The sequence below is a fragment of the Carettochelys insculpta genome, chromosome 1 (assembly GCF_033958435.1).
Source record: "Carettochelys insculpta isolate YL-2023 chromosome 1, ASM3395843v1, whole genome shotgun sequence".
Classification (NCBI taxonomy): Eukaryota; Metazoa; Chordata; order Testudines; family Carettochelyidae; genus Carettochelys; species Carettochelys insculpta.
In genome coordinates this window covers 231,796,949-231,813,295 of record NC_134137.1, presented here as the reverse complement: position 1 = coordinate 231,813,295, position 16,347 = coordinate 231,796,949, and the positions used below count along the sequence as shown (strand labels likewise).

General features: G+C 47.8%; 1 protein-coding gene across 1 annotated transcript; it reads left to right on the top strand.

The window, feature by feature from the left end:
• Positions 1-467: 467 nt before the first annotated feature.
• Positions 468-16,004, top strand: LOC142007085 (complement C1r subcomponent-like). Its single transcript, XM_074983619.1, has 6 exons — positions 468-545; positions 1,346-1,574; positions 1,743-1,932; positions 12,271-12,411; positions 14,081-14,155; positions 14,435-16,004. Coding segments are annotated over exons 1-6 (1,446 nt in total). The 5' UTR covers positions 468-543; the 3' UTR covers positions 15,244-16,004.
• Positions 16,005-16,347: the final 343 nt, after the last annotated feature.

Below are 16,347 nucleotides of genomic sequence, written 5' to 3'. Positions count from 1 at the left end.
TTAACACTCCTGCTTCCTCCCCAAGGCAGCTGCTGATTTATGTCTCTGAGTTCTTCAGCAAAACAGTAAGACAAAGACTCGCCATTGTTGATATTTCGAAGGTAAAAAGTAGCTATTTTTTAATTTGGTTGAGAAAATTTCTAGCCTTACCAGAAGAATGCTCCAGACTTATCTAAAAACAAATCTGCCTGAAAATGGCCCGTGACCATGGGGGCATGAGTGTGCTCTCATATACACGTACACAGTCGCGCACCCACACAACAATGTGCCGAACGAACTCTGCTGGATTTGAGCTGAAAAAAAAGGGGCCAGGCCACAGTTCTTGCGAGAGGACAGCAGAGGGCAGCAGAATGTGGACTGCTGAAGCCCAGTCATGATGCCAATTGCTTTGCAAGCCAACTCTCCACCCATGACCACTCTCCACCCTCACAGAATTACATCTGGCAGGGTTCGGAGTTTGCATCTGGTTGCAATTCGCAAGCCCCAGTTAGATCGCCCGGAGAGACAGAGAGAGAAACACGCACAGACAACAACACTCAGACCATGTGAGTTTTGCCAGTCTGGGGAGGGACCTTTATTGGGGGCAGATGACTGAAAAGCCCCACTCCCTAGGGAAGGATGAGAGCCCAAAGGGGTTAAGTCCATGTCCCATGATGACCCCATTGGTAACCTCCTGTTGGAAGAGGCGCAGCTTGTGAGCCCCCCAGCTGATCTCCTTCCTGGGAAGGGGAGTGAGTGAGATTGGACTTGGAGTTGCGAAATGGCCCCAGACCCGAGAACCCCCAGAACAGGATGGGAGGGGGCAGCTAACCCACCCAGATCTCCAGCGCACACCCGGGAGGGAAGGAGAGGTTAACAGCCAGCCAGCGCACAACTCCCCTTCCCCAAGTCCTCCTCAGCAGGGGGTCGCAGGAGAGGGGCCCAGACATGGCTGGGGTCACTCCCACCACGCTGAGAACCTTTGAACCTGGTACTGCTGAGCTGGGCTAAGTCCTGGTGTGACAAACAAAAGCTGAACCAGGTGGCCCAAGGCAACGGGGGTGGGGGGAGGGAGGGATCCTTCGGAGCCCATAAAGCCAGAGCTTTTGCTGTTCCTTCCTCCGGTTCCAGGAGACCCGGCTCCGTGGCTGGTGGGTAACAAACAGCCAGAGCCCCAGAGCTTGCGCCTAGTGCCCCTCAAAATGGCCTCCTGGTCTGAGAGAGTCAAATCCTTGGCTAGTGCCAGGTGCCAGCTTGTACCTGACTGGCTCTTGGGTCTCTTCCATGTCTGCGGGGGCTCTCTGACACTTGTTGTTTGTGTGTTTAATGTCACTCAACCCCTCCCCCATGCACATTGTGTTCACAGGCTGGCCCGGCTCCTCCTCTGGGGGTCTCTCCTCTTTGGACTGCTCAGATCCAGCCCCAGCCCAGGGAAGCTTTTCGGGAAGATCACATCACCCAATTACCCCCAGCCGTACCCCAACAACAACACGATTAAGAGGGAAATTGTAGTCCCAAAGGGATTAAGGGTGAAGCTGAACTTCTGGCATTTTGATCTGGAGCCGTCAGCATCCTGCATGAAAGACTATGTCAACGTGTGTACAGCAGAGACCTGGGGTGCTCTGGGGAGGGGAGGGAGATGGGAACCTTGGAGCAGAGGAGAGGGAGGGGGTGGGAGATTCCCAGACCAGGCAATGGTGACACACACAGCAGGTTAAATTCCACAAGTTCCTTGATTTCCCCTCCCCCTTTCTCCTTTACAGATCACAGCAGTTGAGAAAGACAAACAGTTCTGTGGCCAGCAAGGCTCAAACAAAGGCACCCACCCGGGAAGCGGGGACTTTTTCTCCAAAGGGAACCGGATGGAGCTGGTGTTCCACTCGGACAGCTCCAATGAGGAGAACGGCACCATCACCCCCTACAAGGGCTTCCTGGCCTATTACCGACCTGTGGGTGAGTGTGAAGGCACTATGCCCTGGAGGAGGATGCACAGGAGTCCTGGGCCCCATCCCCAGCAGGCAGAGGCCTCAGGACGGTTGCAGTCCTGCAGCACTGCCAATACAGCGAGTTCAATTGGGTTTAACCCTTTCTTTCCCTTGGCCAGCACCCCATCCCTGTGGAGCTGGATGAGTGTGCCTCTGTGCAGCATCTCTGCCATGTAACTTGTGTAAAGAAATTTTACAAAGCAAATTTTGGAAAACAGAAAAGATAAGGAGTTGGTGTTTACACACGTTATTCTTACTCGTGCTTTAAAATGGAAAATTATGTAGCAATGTGACTCCCCTTCCCCAGCTGCTGTTCACAGACATGTCAACTATGAATCACTTCTGTAACCTTATTCTTAGCATCTGGAATCCCCACACCACACACACAATCCCCTGAACTCCAAAAGGAATTATTAAACTTGCTTTGTGAAGTCTATTAACTCTAAACTGCATGATTGTGTTACTGTGAACTTTGAATAAGTTTACAGTAGTATTTCTACATAAGACACTAGAATTTTTATTTCCCCAGGACTGCGGTTGCCAGATGTCCTCCACAAAAATACTGGACACAAGCAGCGGGGTGGGTGAGGATGTGGGAGTGAAAAAAATGTATTTTCTTAATTACTTGCAAATTGGTTTATTAGATGAGTTATAAAATCAGTTAATTATATGGATAATACACTTTAAGTGGAAAATAATATTGCAACCGATTTACAGACAATATTGAAAACATTTAGGTATTATTGAAATAAAATCATTTTTATCCGCATTTAAGTTTTATTTGAACAAAATTACATAAAGTGCACAAAATTCCATCCAATTCGGTGCTGTGAAACTATCCAGTTCTTTACCAGATCACAATAGAAAAAAATGTAAAATAATTATTGACTTTAAAAAACAACAGAACAGGAGATGATCTATTAAAGCTACACTTATTAAGACAAAAAAAGCAAAGACATAACAAAAAAACCACAATGACAAACACAATTTTATGTCAGCTTTTGTGCCTGAGAAGTACACAAAAAGTTTTTTTATGTAACTACATTCAGGTCAATATAACATACACTTAAAAAAAATTATAATGAGGCCTCCAGAAATTAGTGAGGGCCACATTACAAAAAATATGACTGTCATATGAAATATTTAAAAATTGAATATTGAACAATAATAAAATGAATTGGATGTGGTTTACGATGTACGAGATTTGCTATATTTCAAACTGTATTGTGCAGCTTTTATAAGTTTTTTATTTTTCAAAAATGCCTCTTTTACTTCAAAACAACTGTACAGAATCTTGAAGAAAGTGCAAAATTCACTTTGCGCCAATTCCACAAACAATCTTTTTCTCTAATCGGTCTGTACATTGTTCATTACACTCAAAATTCTTTCTGTGCCCACATTCGAGGCAGGAATCGATGTACAGTACTGAAAAAATTTCAACAAATTTGGAGCTGATTCTTTACTGAAGAAATGCTTCCATTTATCTAGGGACTTTGTGCTCTGAAGGGAAAGAAATACTGCATCCAAAGCATGAACGTTGTGAAACAGAGAATTAGAAAGAAAATCTCTTTTCTAAGGTGATAACATCCAAATTCCTATAACTTCACTGAATGATGGAGACGCATTTTGATTTCCCAGGTTTAAAACACTCAAAGCACAATATATCGAATTATGGAAAGGAAACCACTCCTCTAGGTAACTGAGGGCTCTTGTGTACACCATCCAGTCCTTCTTCTGTAAATTTATCCATGAAGTGCACAATGCAAATGTGACTTTCATGATAAAAATATTTCTCAGCAATTTTTTTTGCAAAGAATTATGGAAATTTTCCATGAATAAATATATATCACAAGGAAGTACAGACTGATTTTTCCAGTTTGAGCAATGTATCTTGGAATAATGACATGAAAAAGCAAGTGAAAAAAAGGTAAAGCTCTGACAATGTTGGTCATCGCTTGCCCTTCCATCTTGCTGATCAGAAACAATATTCCATATTGCAATATGACAATCCTCAGAGCCAAGTGAAAGAAAATAAGCTTTGAGTGGCTGCCAGTTCAGTAACAATCAATCGACTGCATTAAACAAACTAAGCCACTCAGTCGGAACATGACTGATGACTTTGTGGAACTCAGACTTGCGAAATTCAAAGAAGCATTTCAACTGTTCTCGTTTTTCCGCTGAATTAGAAAATTCTGCAAACACTTTTAAGACTAAGTTTTCGATGTCAAAGGACAAAACCTTCAAAGCATTTTTTGCACAGTTGTGTAAAATGTGATTAGTGCAATGAGCTGCACTAGTATTTTCATTCTCTTGTGCTGACTTTTCATAAACTGAATTATTAACAACGTAGTTAACTGAAGCGTTGTCTGCTCCATACGCTGATTCATTCATCAGTGTTAGTCCTTTCTCATCCAGCATGTGACACAGTTGATCTTTTAATGGATTGGGAATCTTCAAATGAATTTTCATAAAAATCTAAATTTTGAAACAAAGTCCTTCTCAAGGGGTGAAATACTGTACAGCAACAGGAAACAATTTTCGATTTCCTTTGTTGGGTGCATCGGTAGCAATGGAAAAGGGAATGCCATTCTTCAAATCATTTAAAAGCAGTTTGATTGAGAAAGGAAATAGACATTATTGGCAACAGCAGGAGCTTTTGTGTGTTCCGCTGTCATTTTCTTGACAATTTTGGAGTCTTTAATTATTTGCTTCATCACTTTGATGCTGCAGTCTTGAGCAAGAAAAGAAATGTGATGGTTTACTCCATGACAAATGTGTGTCAATTCAGCAACAGTTACTTTTTCACTCTGTGAATTGTCTTTGATGATGAAGGAACTGATTCTCTGAGATGAAGCAGCACCTTGCACAGTTTCCAAATGTTTCTAAGAGTTAGCATGTCGTGTTAACAATTTAAAGCCATCGTATGCTACAGTCAAGGCTGTATTGCACATTTTGCATCTGACCATAATTTTAGTTTTTCCATTATGGTCCATAACAACCCAAGAACATTTAGTATCCCAGTTTAAATTATACTGGCAAATTTCTCTCTTTCTGTTTTTTGGCATTGTTGCACATGAAGTTCCACGTGTATTTTCATGAAAATTCTGATCTTCAGGGGATGGAATAGGTGAGCAGTCAGCTCCTCCCCCAGTCGGGATGGGAACAGGCCAGCGAGGGATTCCCAATACCTGAGACATAGCGATGGCGGCCGAGAGCAGCGAGTTATGAGTTACTTGAGAGATTCACAAGCTCAGAGTCTGCACGTGCTACGACTTTGCCTTCGGTTCCGCCACACCCACTATTTCACCCCATCACCCGAATGCCTGCCGCCCAATCACAGAGCCCGGCAGGATAGGGACAGGGACGAGGCAGCCAGTGACCAATCAGAGTTCCAATGAGAGGCCATGAAGTAAGAGGCATCCTCTGCACACCAATTGTCCCGCGTAGGAGGCGGGATCTGGGGAACCCCACCGCCAATCACCAAAGGAAGCTCGTGGTGAAGACATCATCATCATCATCATCAATAACCGTTGGCTCAGCGCCTGTTGATGTCTGATGCCTCTCTCACTATTTCCTTCCATCTTTCCCTGTCCAGTGCAGGGTGGCTTAGTTTCTGTAGACAAGCTCCACACCAATCTACTATATCATCTGTCCATTCTCTGTGGGATCTGCCTCTCTTATTCGAACCATCTATTATGCCAAATACAAGGGTCTTGATTTTTCGTTCTTCCTTCATTCTGCAAATATGCCCAAATAGTTGTAGCTTCCGTTTTATAACCTTCTGCAGCAGGTTCTCTTTCGGCTGTATCTTCCTATATAATTCCTCTTTGGTGACCTTCTGCAGCCACCCTATTCTCAGAATCTTTCTATAACAACTCCTTTTGAACACCAATATTCTTCTTTTCAAATCTTTTGTTATCACCCATGTCTCACATCCATACAACATGCTGCTGAATATACACGTTTTCCAGACACTCAGCTTTGTTCTTAAGCTAAATGCTTTGCTTTTCCAAATCTTATCCATTGCCTTCAAACTCGCTCTTGCTATTCTAGTCTCTATTTCCTTCTTACAATCTAGATCTGTGATGGGGTTCAGGGGTCCCCAAGCTCTGCACCCCGTCCACAGACAGGAATGACTCTCACTTAGCAGGAGAACAGATGATTTATTTATTAGAATAAGGTTCCGATGAAACCACATTAGCACGTGACCAGTTTCGTTCTTATTGGAACTCGTCAGATGTGCGTAAGCTGCTGTCCATAGCATGATTCAAAGCCGGGATGCCTTCATCATCGTGAAGGATGATACCATATCTCCACAGGTTCACAGCATTGGTTGTGGGAAAGCGGGTTTATTAGCCAACAGGGCACAGCATCATACAGAGGAGTCAGTACAGGAGGCAGAGACAGCCGGTCCAATCCAAGGTGAGGAGAGGAGGACCTGAGGGACCCCCGGAGCCAGTGCCTTGCCCCCTCCTTTGTCTCTGTCTCTCTCTCTCTCAGCCCAGACTAATTGCTTTCCAACTCCCAGTTCCAACTCAAACCCCTCAGGCTCCACCTCCTCCTTTGTCTGCGGTCCAGAGGTGTCACCTGGTTGCCTAGGTTACCCTCAGCAGGAGCCCCACACCCTCTGCAAGACACACGCGTACACACATGTATCCCCCACTATATCACAAGATCATACGTTATGTTGCTCTCCAGATATGTGAACTTCTCTACATTTTCTAGTTCAATACCATCCACCCTGATCTTCCTTCCTATTTCCATATCTCCAAATGCCATTGTTTTTGTTTTATCTATGCTCATAATCAGGCCGTACCGCTTCCCTTCTTCGTTTAACACCTGCACCGTTTTTGCTAGCTTCTCCTCATCTTCCTCAATGATAACTATATCATCCGTGAACCTCAAGTTGTTAATTCTTTTCCCAGGCACAAATATCCCTTCTACCTCTTCCTTGATCTTGTCCGTTACTCTCTCCAGACGTGCCATGAAGATACTTGGTGATACTGGATCTCCTTGTCTCATACCTCTACTTGTTTTAAACCAACTTCGCAACTCCCGGCTTGTTCTCACTGCTGCCTCTGCATTGTCACTGATATCCTTCAACAAAGGTATCCATCTGCTATCTGCTCCATATGACTCCAACGACACCCAAGTCACTTTCTGATCTATACTGTCAAATGCCTTTTGAAAATCGAGAAAGCAAGTGTATACGTTCTTGTTCTTCCACCGAGCTTTTTCTGCTATCATCAGTCTTCGTGCCAGTATCTGCTGTATGGTACTTCTATCTTTTCTGAACCCTGCTTGGTCGTCTGCTATATGTTCTTCTATCTGCAATCTTAGTCTATCAGTCAGTATCATCATCAGCACCTTGCATAGATGACTCATTAGGGTAATCATTCTGTAGTTCTTGCGCTCCAATGTACTTCCTTTCTTGGGTGTTCTCACTAGCACAGACCTTGTCCATACCTTAGGTGCCTTCCTTTCTTTCCAGCTATATTACATAGTCGATGTATTTCCTCAATTATGGTTTCTCCACCATATTTGATCATCTCTCCCGTGATCTTATCACTCCCAGGGCTCTTCTTCTTCTTCAGTTGTTTCACTGTCTTTTCTACTTCCTCCTTGGAAATATCGGTCTTGCTCTCGATGCTTGGTGGAGATATCTCTTTCAGGTCTTCAATCAGTCTCTTTGAGACACTTGGGTCCAACTGTGCTTTGTATAGATAGGCGCAATATCTCGTCCATCGCTGCACAATCTTCTCCCTGTTCATGAGCACTTCTTCGTTCTCATCTCTGATCGCCATCTGCTTTGGTTGCCATTTCCTATTAATATTCCTAATTGTCTTATACACCTGCATGGTTTTACAGTTGCCGTAATACCTCTCTATATCTTCACATTGCTCCTCTAACCATTTCTCCTTATACTCTTTGTCTGCTTTCCTTACCTCATTGCATTTCATCCTTTATTGCTGTTCTGCCCTCTCAGAAACATCGCTTCTGATCTTCAATGCTCTCTTCTCTTGAACCAACTTCAGTGTCTTCTGGGTAATCCACTTCTGACTGATCTTTTCTTCTTCTGGAACAGTCTGCTCAGTTGTCTCTTCTATAGCGATGGCTATCCCTGCGACTCTCTTATCTAGGTCTTTCTCTGTGGTGCTATTCTTAATCTTGTCTTCAAGCACTGCTCTGTATGCATTCCCTATTTCTTCTTCATATAGCCTAGCCACATCTCTTCTTTTGTTAAACTCTGTTTCACATTTTCTTTTGAGTTTTATCTTGATGTTTGCGATCACTAGACTGTCGTCTGAGTCTATATCCGCTCCTTGGAAAGTTCAGCACTGCTGTACTGATGTTTTCCATCTTCTTATCAAAATCATATCTATCATGTTCTTGGGCTTCCTGTCGTTCGATCATCAAATCCACTTCCTACAGTCCTTTTGTTGGAATCTCGTGTTGCAGATCACCATCTTGTGCTCTGTAGCAAACTCTAACAGTTTCTCATCTTGGCCGCGTCTACACATGCACGCTACTTCGAAGTAGCGGCGCCAACTTCAAAATAGCGCCCGTCACAGCCACACGTGTTGGACGCTATTTCGAAGTTGAAATCGACATTAGGCGGCGAGACGTCAAAGTCGCTAACCCCATGAGGGGATGGGAATAGTGCCCTACTTCGAAGTTGAACGTCGAAGTAGGGCACGTGTAGACGATTCGCGTCCCGCAACATCGAAATAGCAGGGTCCGCCATGGTGGCCATCAGCTGAGGGGTTGAGAGACGCTCTCTCTCCAGCCCCTGCGGGGCTCTATGGTCACCGTGTGCAGCAGCCCTTAGCCCAGGGCTTCTGGCTGCTGCTGCGGCAGCTGGGGATCCATGCTGCATACACAGGGTCTGCAACCAGTTGTCGGCTCTGTGGATCTTGTGTTGTTTAGTGCAACTGTGTCTGGGAGGGGCCCTTTAAGGGAGCGGCTTGCTGTTGAGTCCACCCTGTGACCCTGTCTGCAGCTGTTCCTGGCACCCTTATTTCGATGTGTGCTACTTTGGCGTGTAGACATTCCCTCTCAGCGCCTATTTCGATGTGGTGCTGCCCAACGTCGACGTTGAACATCGACTTTGCCAGCCCTGGAGGACGTGTAGACGTTATTCATTGAAATAGGCTATTTCGATGTCGCTACATCGAAATAAGCTATTTCGATGTAGCGTGCACGTGTAGACGTAGCCCTTGTTCGTTTCTTTTTCCATATCCAAACCTTCCCATGGCTCTCTCCCAACCTTTGTTATCTGTTCCAACCTTTGCATTCCAATCTCCTCCAATGATCAACATATCTTTCTTCAGTATCTCCTCCACCGTCTTAGTCAAGTCTTTATAGAATAGCCCAATCTCTTTCTCCGTACTGTCCGACGTGGGTGCATACACCTGAATGACTGAGATGTTGAACATCTTTGCTTCGAATCTCGCTACCATCATTCTTGCACTCACTGGTTTGTATCCTAATAATGCTCTTCTAGCTGTTTTGCTAAGAAGGAATCCAACTCCTGCTTCATGTTTCGTTTCATTTCCTGACCAAATGACTTTGCAACTGCATATCTCTCCTGATGCCATCCAACGCATCTCTGCCAGTCCAAGTATATCACATCGGTATCTCTCCATCTCCTTCCAAAGGAGCTCTAATTATCCAGTTGCCCGCAGTGTTCGAACGTTCCATGTTCCAATGGATAGCATATGTGTTAGTTGTAATTTTCTTTTGGTAGCCAACTTATCAACCCAACCCTGATCGCTCGACCTTGGTATCGTGGACCTTGTTCATCCGGGTGACCTCCGAGCTGGCATCTTTTATCATTTAGTTGTACTGGCATCAGATTTCATTCGTATTGTTGTTCGACGGTCAGCGCATCGACACACATCTGACCAACCCTCCTCCTTCATCCAGGCTTGGGACTGGCATGGAGCTTGTAGAAGTTTCTTGGCAGAGTTGTGAAGATGCCCAATGCCAATCCCACAAAAGCGAGGAACAAGACCTAGAGCCTGCCCCTCAGTCAGATGCAGCACTGAAAGTGTGGCGGGGGCAACATATGGTGAGCCAATCATAGAGCCATGTGCGTTCAGAAAGGCCCCGCCCCTCCACTGACTGAGAACGTCTAATGCAGGAATCCCTTGAGGTACCTGAGGGTTGCACGTCATGCATCCCTCACATATCTTGAATTTCACATAAGTTGGGGAGAACTTGGGATGGGTTGGGGCCCTGGGGAGGCAGGGGCATTAAGCCAGGGTTGTGCTAGGGCTGCGGAGAGGGGGTGGGAGGGTGCAGGTGAGCCGGGGCATGCAGAGGGTTGGGGTAGGGGGTTTAGCCTGGCCAGGAGGTTGGAGCCAGGGCTGTGGGAGTGGTAGGTCAGGGGTTGGAGCTGTAGCCTCACACGCGCGCACAAGCTAGGGCCGCAGGGAGTTAAGCCAGGTGGGGGAGGGGTTGAATGGGGGGGTGCAGTGGGGCAGGGTGCTTGTGGGGGGGGGTCTGTAGCCCCCTTACACTAAGCCAGCCATGCAGCAGGGGAGTGAGCTAGGGCTGAACACAGGTGGGGGGGTCCAAGTCCATGGGGGTTGGGGCTGCGACATGCAGGGATTGGGGCCAAGGTGTGGAAAGGATGTGGAGGCATGGGGGTTGGAGCCATGTCCGCGGAGGTTAGAGGGGAGCTCCAGGCATGTGGCTGGAGCCCCAGTTGGGGGCGTGAGCTGGGGTGCCTGGGGAGTGAGCTGGGGCCAAGGGGGCAGGGGAGTTGGGGGTTTGAGCCGGTGAGGGGTTTAATGGTAGTGAACAGGGGCGGCTGTCAAGTGGTGCCACTCTTGCAAGGAGGGGGATGGGGGATGGGGAGGGTTAGCCCAACTGGCTGCCCGCAGCTGAGGGAAGCAAGGCAAGGGGAGACTCCAGCAGCTTTACATTGTGTGAATCTGGTGTTAAAGCGAGTTTTATGCAACGCAAAGTCGCATGAAGTGAAGGATTACTGTAAAATTAAAATACTGGGCATTTATGTGTCTCTAACAGCAATGAAGGGTTCTGTGGCACCTTACAGACTAACAGAAAAGTTTTGAGCAGGAGCTTTCGTGAGCACAGACTCACTTCATCAGATGCTGGTCTTCGAAATCACCAGCATCTGATGAAGTGAGTCTGTGCTCACGAAAGCTCATGCTCAAAACTTTTCTGTTAGTCTATAAGGTGCCACAGGACCCTTCGTTGCTGTTACAGATCCAGACTAACACAGCTACTCCTCCGATTTATGCATCTGGTATCCCTCGAGTGTTTTTAACAGGCCAGAGAGCCCAAATGTTGGACTGTTCAGTTCCATACTGGACACCTGGCAACCCTGTCCAGGACAGACTGATCAGTAAATGGAAAGGTTTATTCAATTGACCTGAAGTTGTCAGTAATTATGTGAAATGTGACCATCACTTGCTGGAGCACTGAACAGCAATAAAAATGATCCTCTTCTTAAAGGTATTTGAAAGGAGACAGAAAGCAGCAAACCAATAGAAATTGTCCTGCGTATACACAAGGGTGATCCCAGCTACTTTCTTTCTTGCCCAGTTTGCAATGTGGTTTAGCTATAAGAACACAGAGTATGTTTCTTTCTAGTCGAGGCACAGGCAGGGCTTGACTTTCCAGCCCCAGATGGTTGTACATACGCAGGCACACCTGACAGCACCACTCCCACCTTTAACCAGGCCTTGAACCCACCAGTCTTGTGAGAATCAGGCCCAGTGTTTGTGAAGAAGAACATGGCTCGATACCTAACTGCAAGTATCCGGTTTGCCTTTTGAGGATTCACATTGCGTCCAACCCTCCCCAAAATCATTACACTCAGGTATCACACAGCCAGCATGCTTTCCACTGTACTGGGCAATATTTTTATATAAAATCTTTTTTAGTATTGAAATAGCATTTCCACCCCAAAAGCTACTGCAGCTCTCAGTTCGGAAGGTGTTCTTTTTTTTGGGAGGGAGGTGGATTGGCAACATTTTTACGACTTCGGTAACAATAGTTATTGAACTGTGTAACCCTTTCTGATGAAGAGGCTGATCATGCGTCACTAGATTTTAAAAAGAGGTCAGATTTTGTGTGCCTTTTTTTCCATTTCCCAAGCAGCTCTAGGCTCTGCCAAGTGGGGACTGGGCCAGCACCCCTCCCGGGAGCTCACGAACAGACCCATCCTCCCCTCTCATTATGGGCTCCAGCTGAGTCCAGCAAGATTTTCCAAACCTCTTTGCTGCAGTGAGCATTGTGGCTCCCCCTTGACTTCTTTCTTTGTTCTCTTTTCTAGTTGTGAACTGTGGTGACCCCAAAAATTTGACCAACGGGAACTTCAGATATGTCAGGGAACACAGGAACAACAACTACCAATCAGTGATCACCTACCGGTGTAACGAGCCTTATTACAGCATGGAAACCAACAGAGGGAACGGTGAGTCCTGAACCCCGCGGGAACAGCCAGAGAAGTCCGAGGCGGGAAAGTCCCCGTAACAAGGGTGGTCTGTCTGCGTTAATGGCCATAGAGTCTAGGTGCGGGTCAGTCCCTGTTCCATGACATGGATCCTGAGGGACACAGCAGTTCGAAGTAGATAAAGAACTGGGAGTGGCCAAGGCAGATACAGCAGAAAGGAAGCATCCCCCAGAGAATAGGGTTTGGGGAAAACCCAGAGTACTAGTTCAAGGGCCTGCCTGGGATCAGCAAAACTTCTCAGGCAGAGTGGGGGCAGGGATCCCTTCTCTCCCAGCCGGTCAGGATGGGCCCTGGGAAGGAGGCTGCGTATTTGCAGCCTCTTCTCTCCTAACGGGGGCTGTTGAGCTTTCCTCCTGGGGGCTGGAAGAAGTGAGTTGAGAAAGGGCCAGCTGGGGAAGCTGCCTTAAGGCTGCTGCTGCTGGGCAGAATTAGCGCAGTTCTGGAAGGAAGGGGTGAAACCTGGGAATGTTAGGTGAGAAACCCGGTTTTGAGTCTGTAATGCCAGGAGTCTGGCCAAAGGAGACTGGACTGTGCACAGGCCCTGGGGGAGTCTGTGGGACTCCTGACCATTGAAGGGAGGGGGCCTGTCTGAACTACTGCACAGGCTGCCAGCAGAACTCGGGGAGTGAGGGGTTAAAGAGTTTCATACTGTGTTCAAACTCAGCACCTGAGCCCCACATGGGGGGAATGAGAATCTTGGTGTAAGAACTGGGACTTGGAGGTTAAACTTTGCTGGAAACATCTCCCTTCCCTGTCCCATGGCACCTGTCACCGTGCTCTGCAGTGGGGCTCTGCGTCCCCACAACACAACTCCCCAGGCTCATAATCCAGGTGGTAGGTTCTTGAGCTCCTTTGGCATTGCCCAGTCCCAGCCGATTCCCACTACCACCCTGCAATAAACCTCGTCAGAAGCTTGAAACCCTCAGACCTGCCAAGATCCCAGCATTCCTGCTTCCCTCGCGAGCTCTCTGTCCATGCCTGTTCCAGGCCAGGGGAATTTAGCTCTGCATCTCTCCCACAACTCAGTTGCATACATGAACAAGATGGAGATGTTAGATAAACCAGTTCTGCCCACCAGCATCTGACCAGTCAGCTACACCTGCCAGTCGCCAACCAACCAGCCACATCCACCAGCCCCTGGTCAACCAGATACACCCTTCAATGCACGACAGATCAGCAACAACCACCAGCAGCAACAAACCAACTACGTCCCCCAGATCCCAGCAAAGCAGCACAAACACTAAATTCATCTCTGTTTATTTACCAGAATCACACCCTGAGCTCTCTTCAGCACTCATATTATTCAGTCAGTGGATGATCTAACTTCCAATGAGCAAGTGACTGCCCCTCAATCCCTCCAGCCCCCTGTACATGTCTGTGGTTCTTTTCTGAGCTCCTCCAGCTTGTCACCATCCCTATGGATGGAGGGGCCCACACTGAGCAGAGAGGGACAGCTCCCTCCTGGCTGATGTGTGATACCCCTGACATTCAGGGGCTCACAGCTGAGCACAGCATGTCCAGTGTGGGTGCTCCAGTGCCTAGAGAAGGGAATTATCTCCCTGGTCCCCCAGTGCCAGTGGGTCGCTCCATGCAGCCCTGGGTTTCATTATCCTCTTCTCCTTTCCCTCAGGTACATACACCTGCTCCGCTCAGGGCACCTGGGTGAACCAAGATGGCCAGGAGAACATCCCAAAGTGTTTGCCAGGTAAGCAGAGAACATCCCACTGTTCTGCCCTCGGCTAAATCCCTTACGGGGCAGCGCTGAGTGAGGGGCACAAGCAGAGAGCAAGCGAGAGATGAAGAAGTGGAGCTGACAGTGATGGGGGGATGGTGTGAGGGTCGGGGGGCAGTGCAGGAGACAGGCAAAATCCAGATAGAAAGGCCAGTGTGAGCGCAGGGAAGTGGGGTTGACAGGTACAGGGAGAAGAGGGGCAGCAGGAGAAGAGAGCTTGTAACAGCCTGTTTGTTTCCTGTCCCTCCCCAGTGTGTGGGAAGCCAGACAAGCCCATCACTCGAACCCAGCCAATCAGCAATGGCAGCATCGCTCCAGCAGGCAGCTTCCCATGGCATGCACTCATAAACATCAGTAGGCTCGGGGGAGGGGCACTGCTGCATGATCGCTGGATCCTGACAGCTGCCAGCTTCCTCCAACCCAAGCAAACCAATGCAACACGGAGGAAGAGCCCTCATGAGGTGGCTGAGGAAGCTGAGGTGTTCCTTGGGTGCACACAGGTGGATGAAATCTGCAAGCTGGGTAAACGCCCCATCCGCAGGGTGTTTGTACATCCCACCTACGACCCTGATACTGAGACCCACTTTGATGAGGACATTGCACTGATCGAGCTGCGGGATCCAGTGCCCCTGGGCCCCAACCTGCTGCCTGTCTGCCTCCCAGACGTCAGCAACAGCACTTTCTATGCCAGCCGGTACATGGGCTACGTGAGCGGCTTTGGGTTGGAGAAGAACTTTCTCGCAAACGAGCTGAAGTACGTCTCACTGGCAGTGGGTAACCAGGCAGCCTGCAAGAAATGGCTGCAGGGACAGAAGGTAAATGGGAAACCACTGATGTTCTCTGAGAATATGTTCTGTGCTGGCTCACCCACTGAGGGGGAAGATACCTGCCAGGGCGACAGCGGGAGTGTCTTCACTGTGCAGGACCCAGAGAGCCAGCGCTGGATAGCCACCGGGATCACCTTCTGGGGCCTGGGCTGTGGCAAGAGCTACGGCTTCTACACCAAGATCATCAACTACCTGGACTGGATCAACCAGACTATAGTGACAGCAGGTCTCTGAATACCATTATCCTATTGCTGAAGCTTCAGTGTTGTCACACAGGCTTCTGAAGACCAACACATCATTGGCTGAAATATTGTGATGTCATAAAGTCTTCTCAAAACTGCCTGAGCAATGGTTTAAGTCTTGGACACATCACAAAAACTTCCCAAAGCCTTTGTGCCATTGACTTGTCCTTTGTTGATATTCTAAGTCAGGATGGGAAATAATTTTTGATGAGGGAGTATTATGAGAATTTGATAAGTGGTCACAAACTGCACTTATCTGTGATATTAATGGAGTAGGGGAGAGGTCTGGGTACAGGACAGGATTCTGATCTGGGGCTGATGCATAAGAGGAGGCAGAGACTAGAAGGGAGCTGGGATGTAGATGGGGACTGTGATGTAGGACAAAGTTGGGATGTGGGCAGGAGCAGGGTGCCAGGTATAGGCTATGGCTTGGAGGTGATTAAGCTACTTCCAGCTGGCAGCCAAGCAGGAGTTGTGGGAGGCTTCCTGGTTACCACAGCTCCAAATGCCACAATAAGCGGCCAGCTGCTGGGGCAAGCCAGTGTGTCTCTGTAGAGAGTGCCACTTGGCAGGATGGAAGCAGTAGGTCTCTATGTGCTGCCCACGCCCACGCGCACAAACCCACAGCTCCCATTGGCCAGTAAGACCAGAGTGTGGGGCTGCAGTGGGCTGAATCCAAATGTTCATTTGGTCTATTGGCCATATTTTGCCTACCCCTGTTCTGAGGTTTCCAAATGCACCTTCACTATTGGATGAAGCCTTGACAGTGTCTGGAAGTTTTGTGAAATCCAACATGTTATTGGCTGATGTCTTGGTGATGTCATAAAGACTTCTAAAATCTATTGCACTATTGTCTGAGAGGCTGGCAATGGCGTTGAGCCTCCTGACAGAAGCTGGGTGCAGCCTGTACTGGTGCCTTGGCTCCAATGAGATTCTGCCAATATTGAAATCACTGTGATGGGCAACAGCTGGATTTATTCCACCACCTCCCACTCTCACCCTCAGTCATTAGTAAATGACAAGCACCTTCCCCACAGCAGGATCTTCCAGCTACTTGCAGGCTGTGTCTGTACAGAGATTGCGTCAGCCAGACTGA

Bases quoted from the DNA above. Each gene is read 5' to 3' on its own strand.
- LOC142007085 (XM_074983619.1), top strand. The intron at 1,575-1,742 runs GTGTGTACAGCA...TCTCCTTTACAG, and splicing joins GCATGAAAGACTATGTCAAC to ATCACAGCAGTTGAGAAAGA. The intron at 1,933-12,270 runs GTGAGTGTGAAG...TCTCTTTTCTAG, and splicing joins GGCCTATTACCGACCTGTGG to TTGTGAACTGTGGTGACCCC.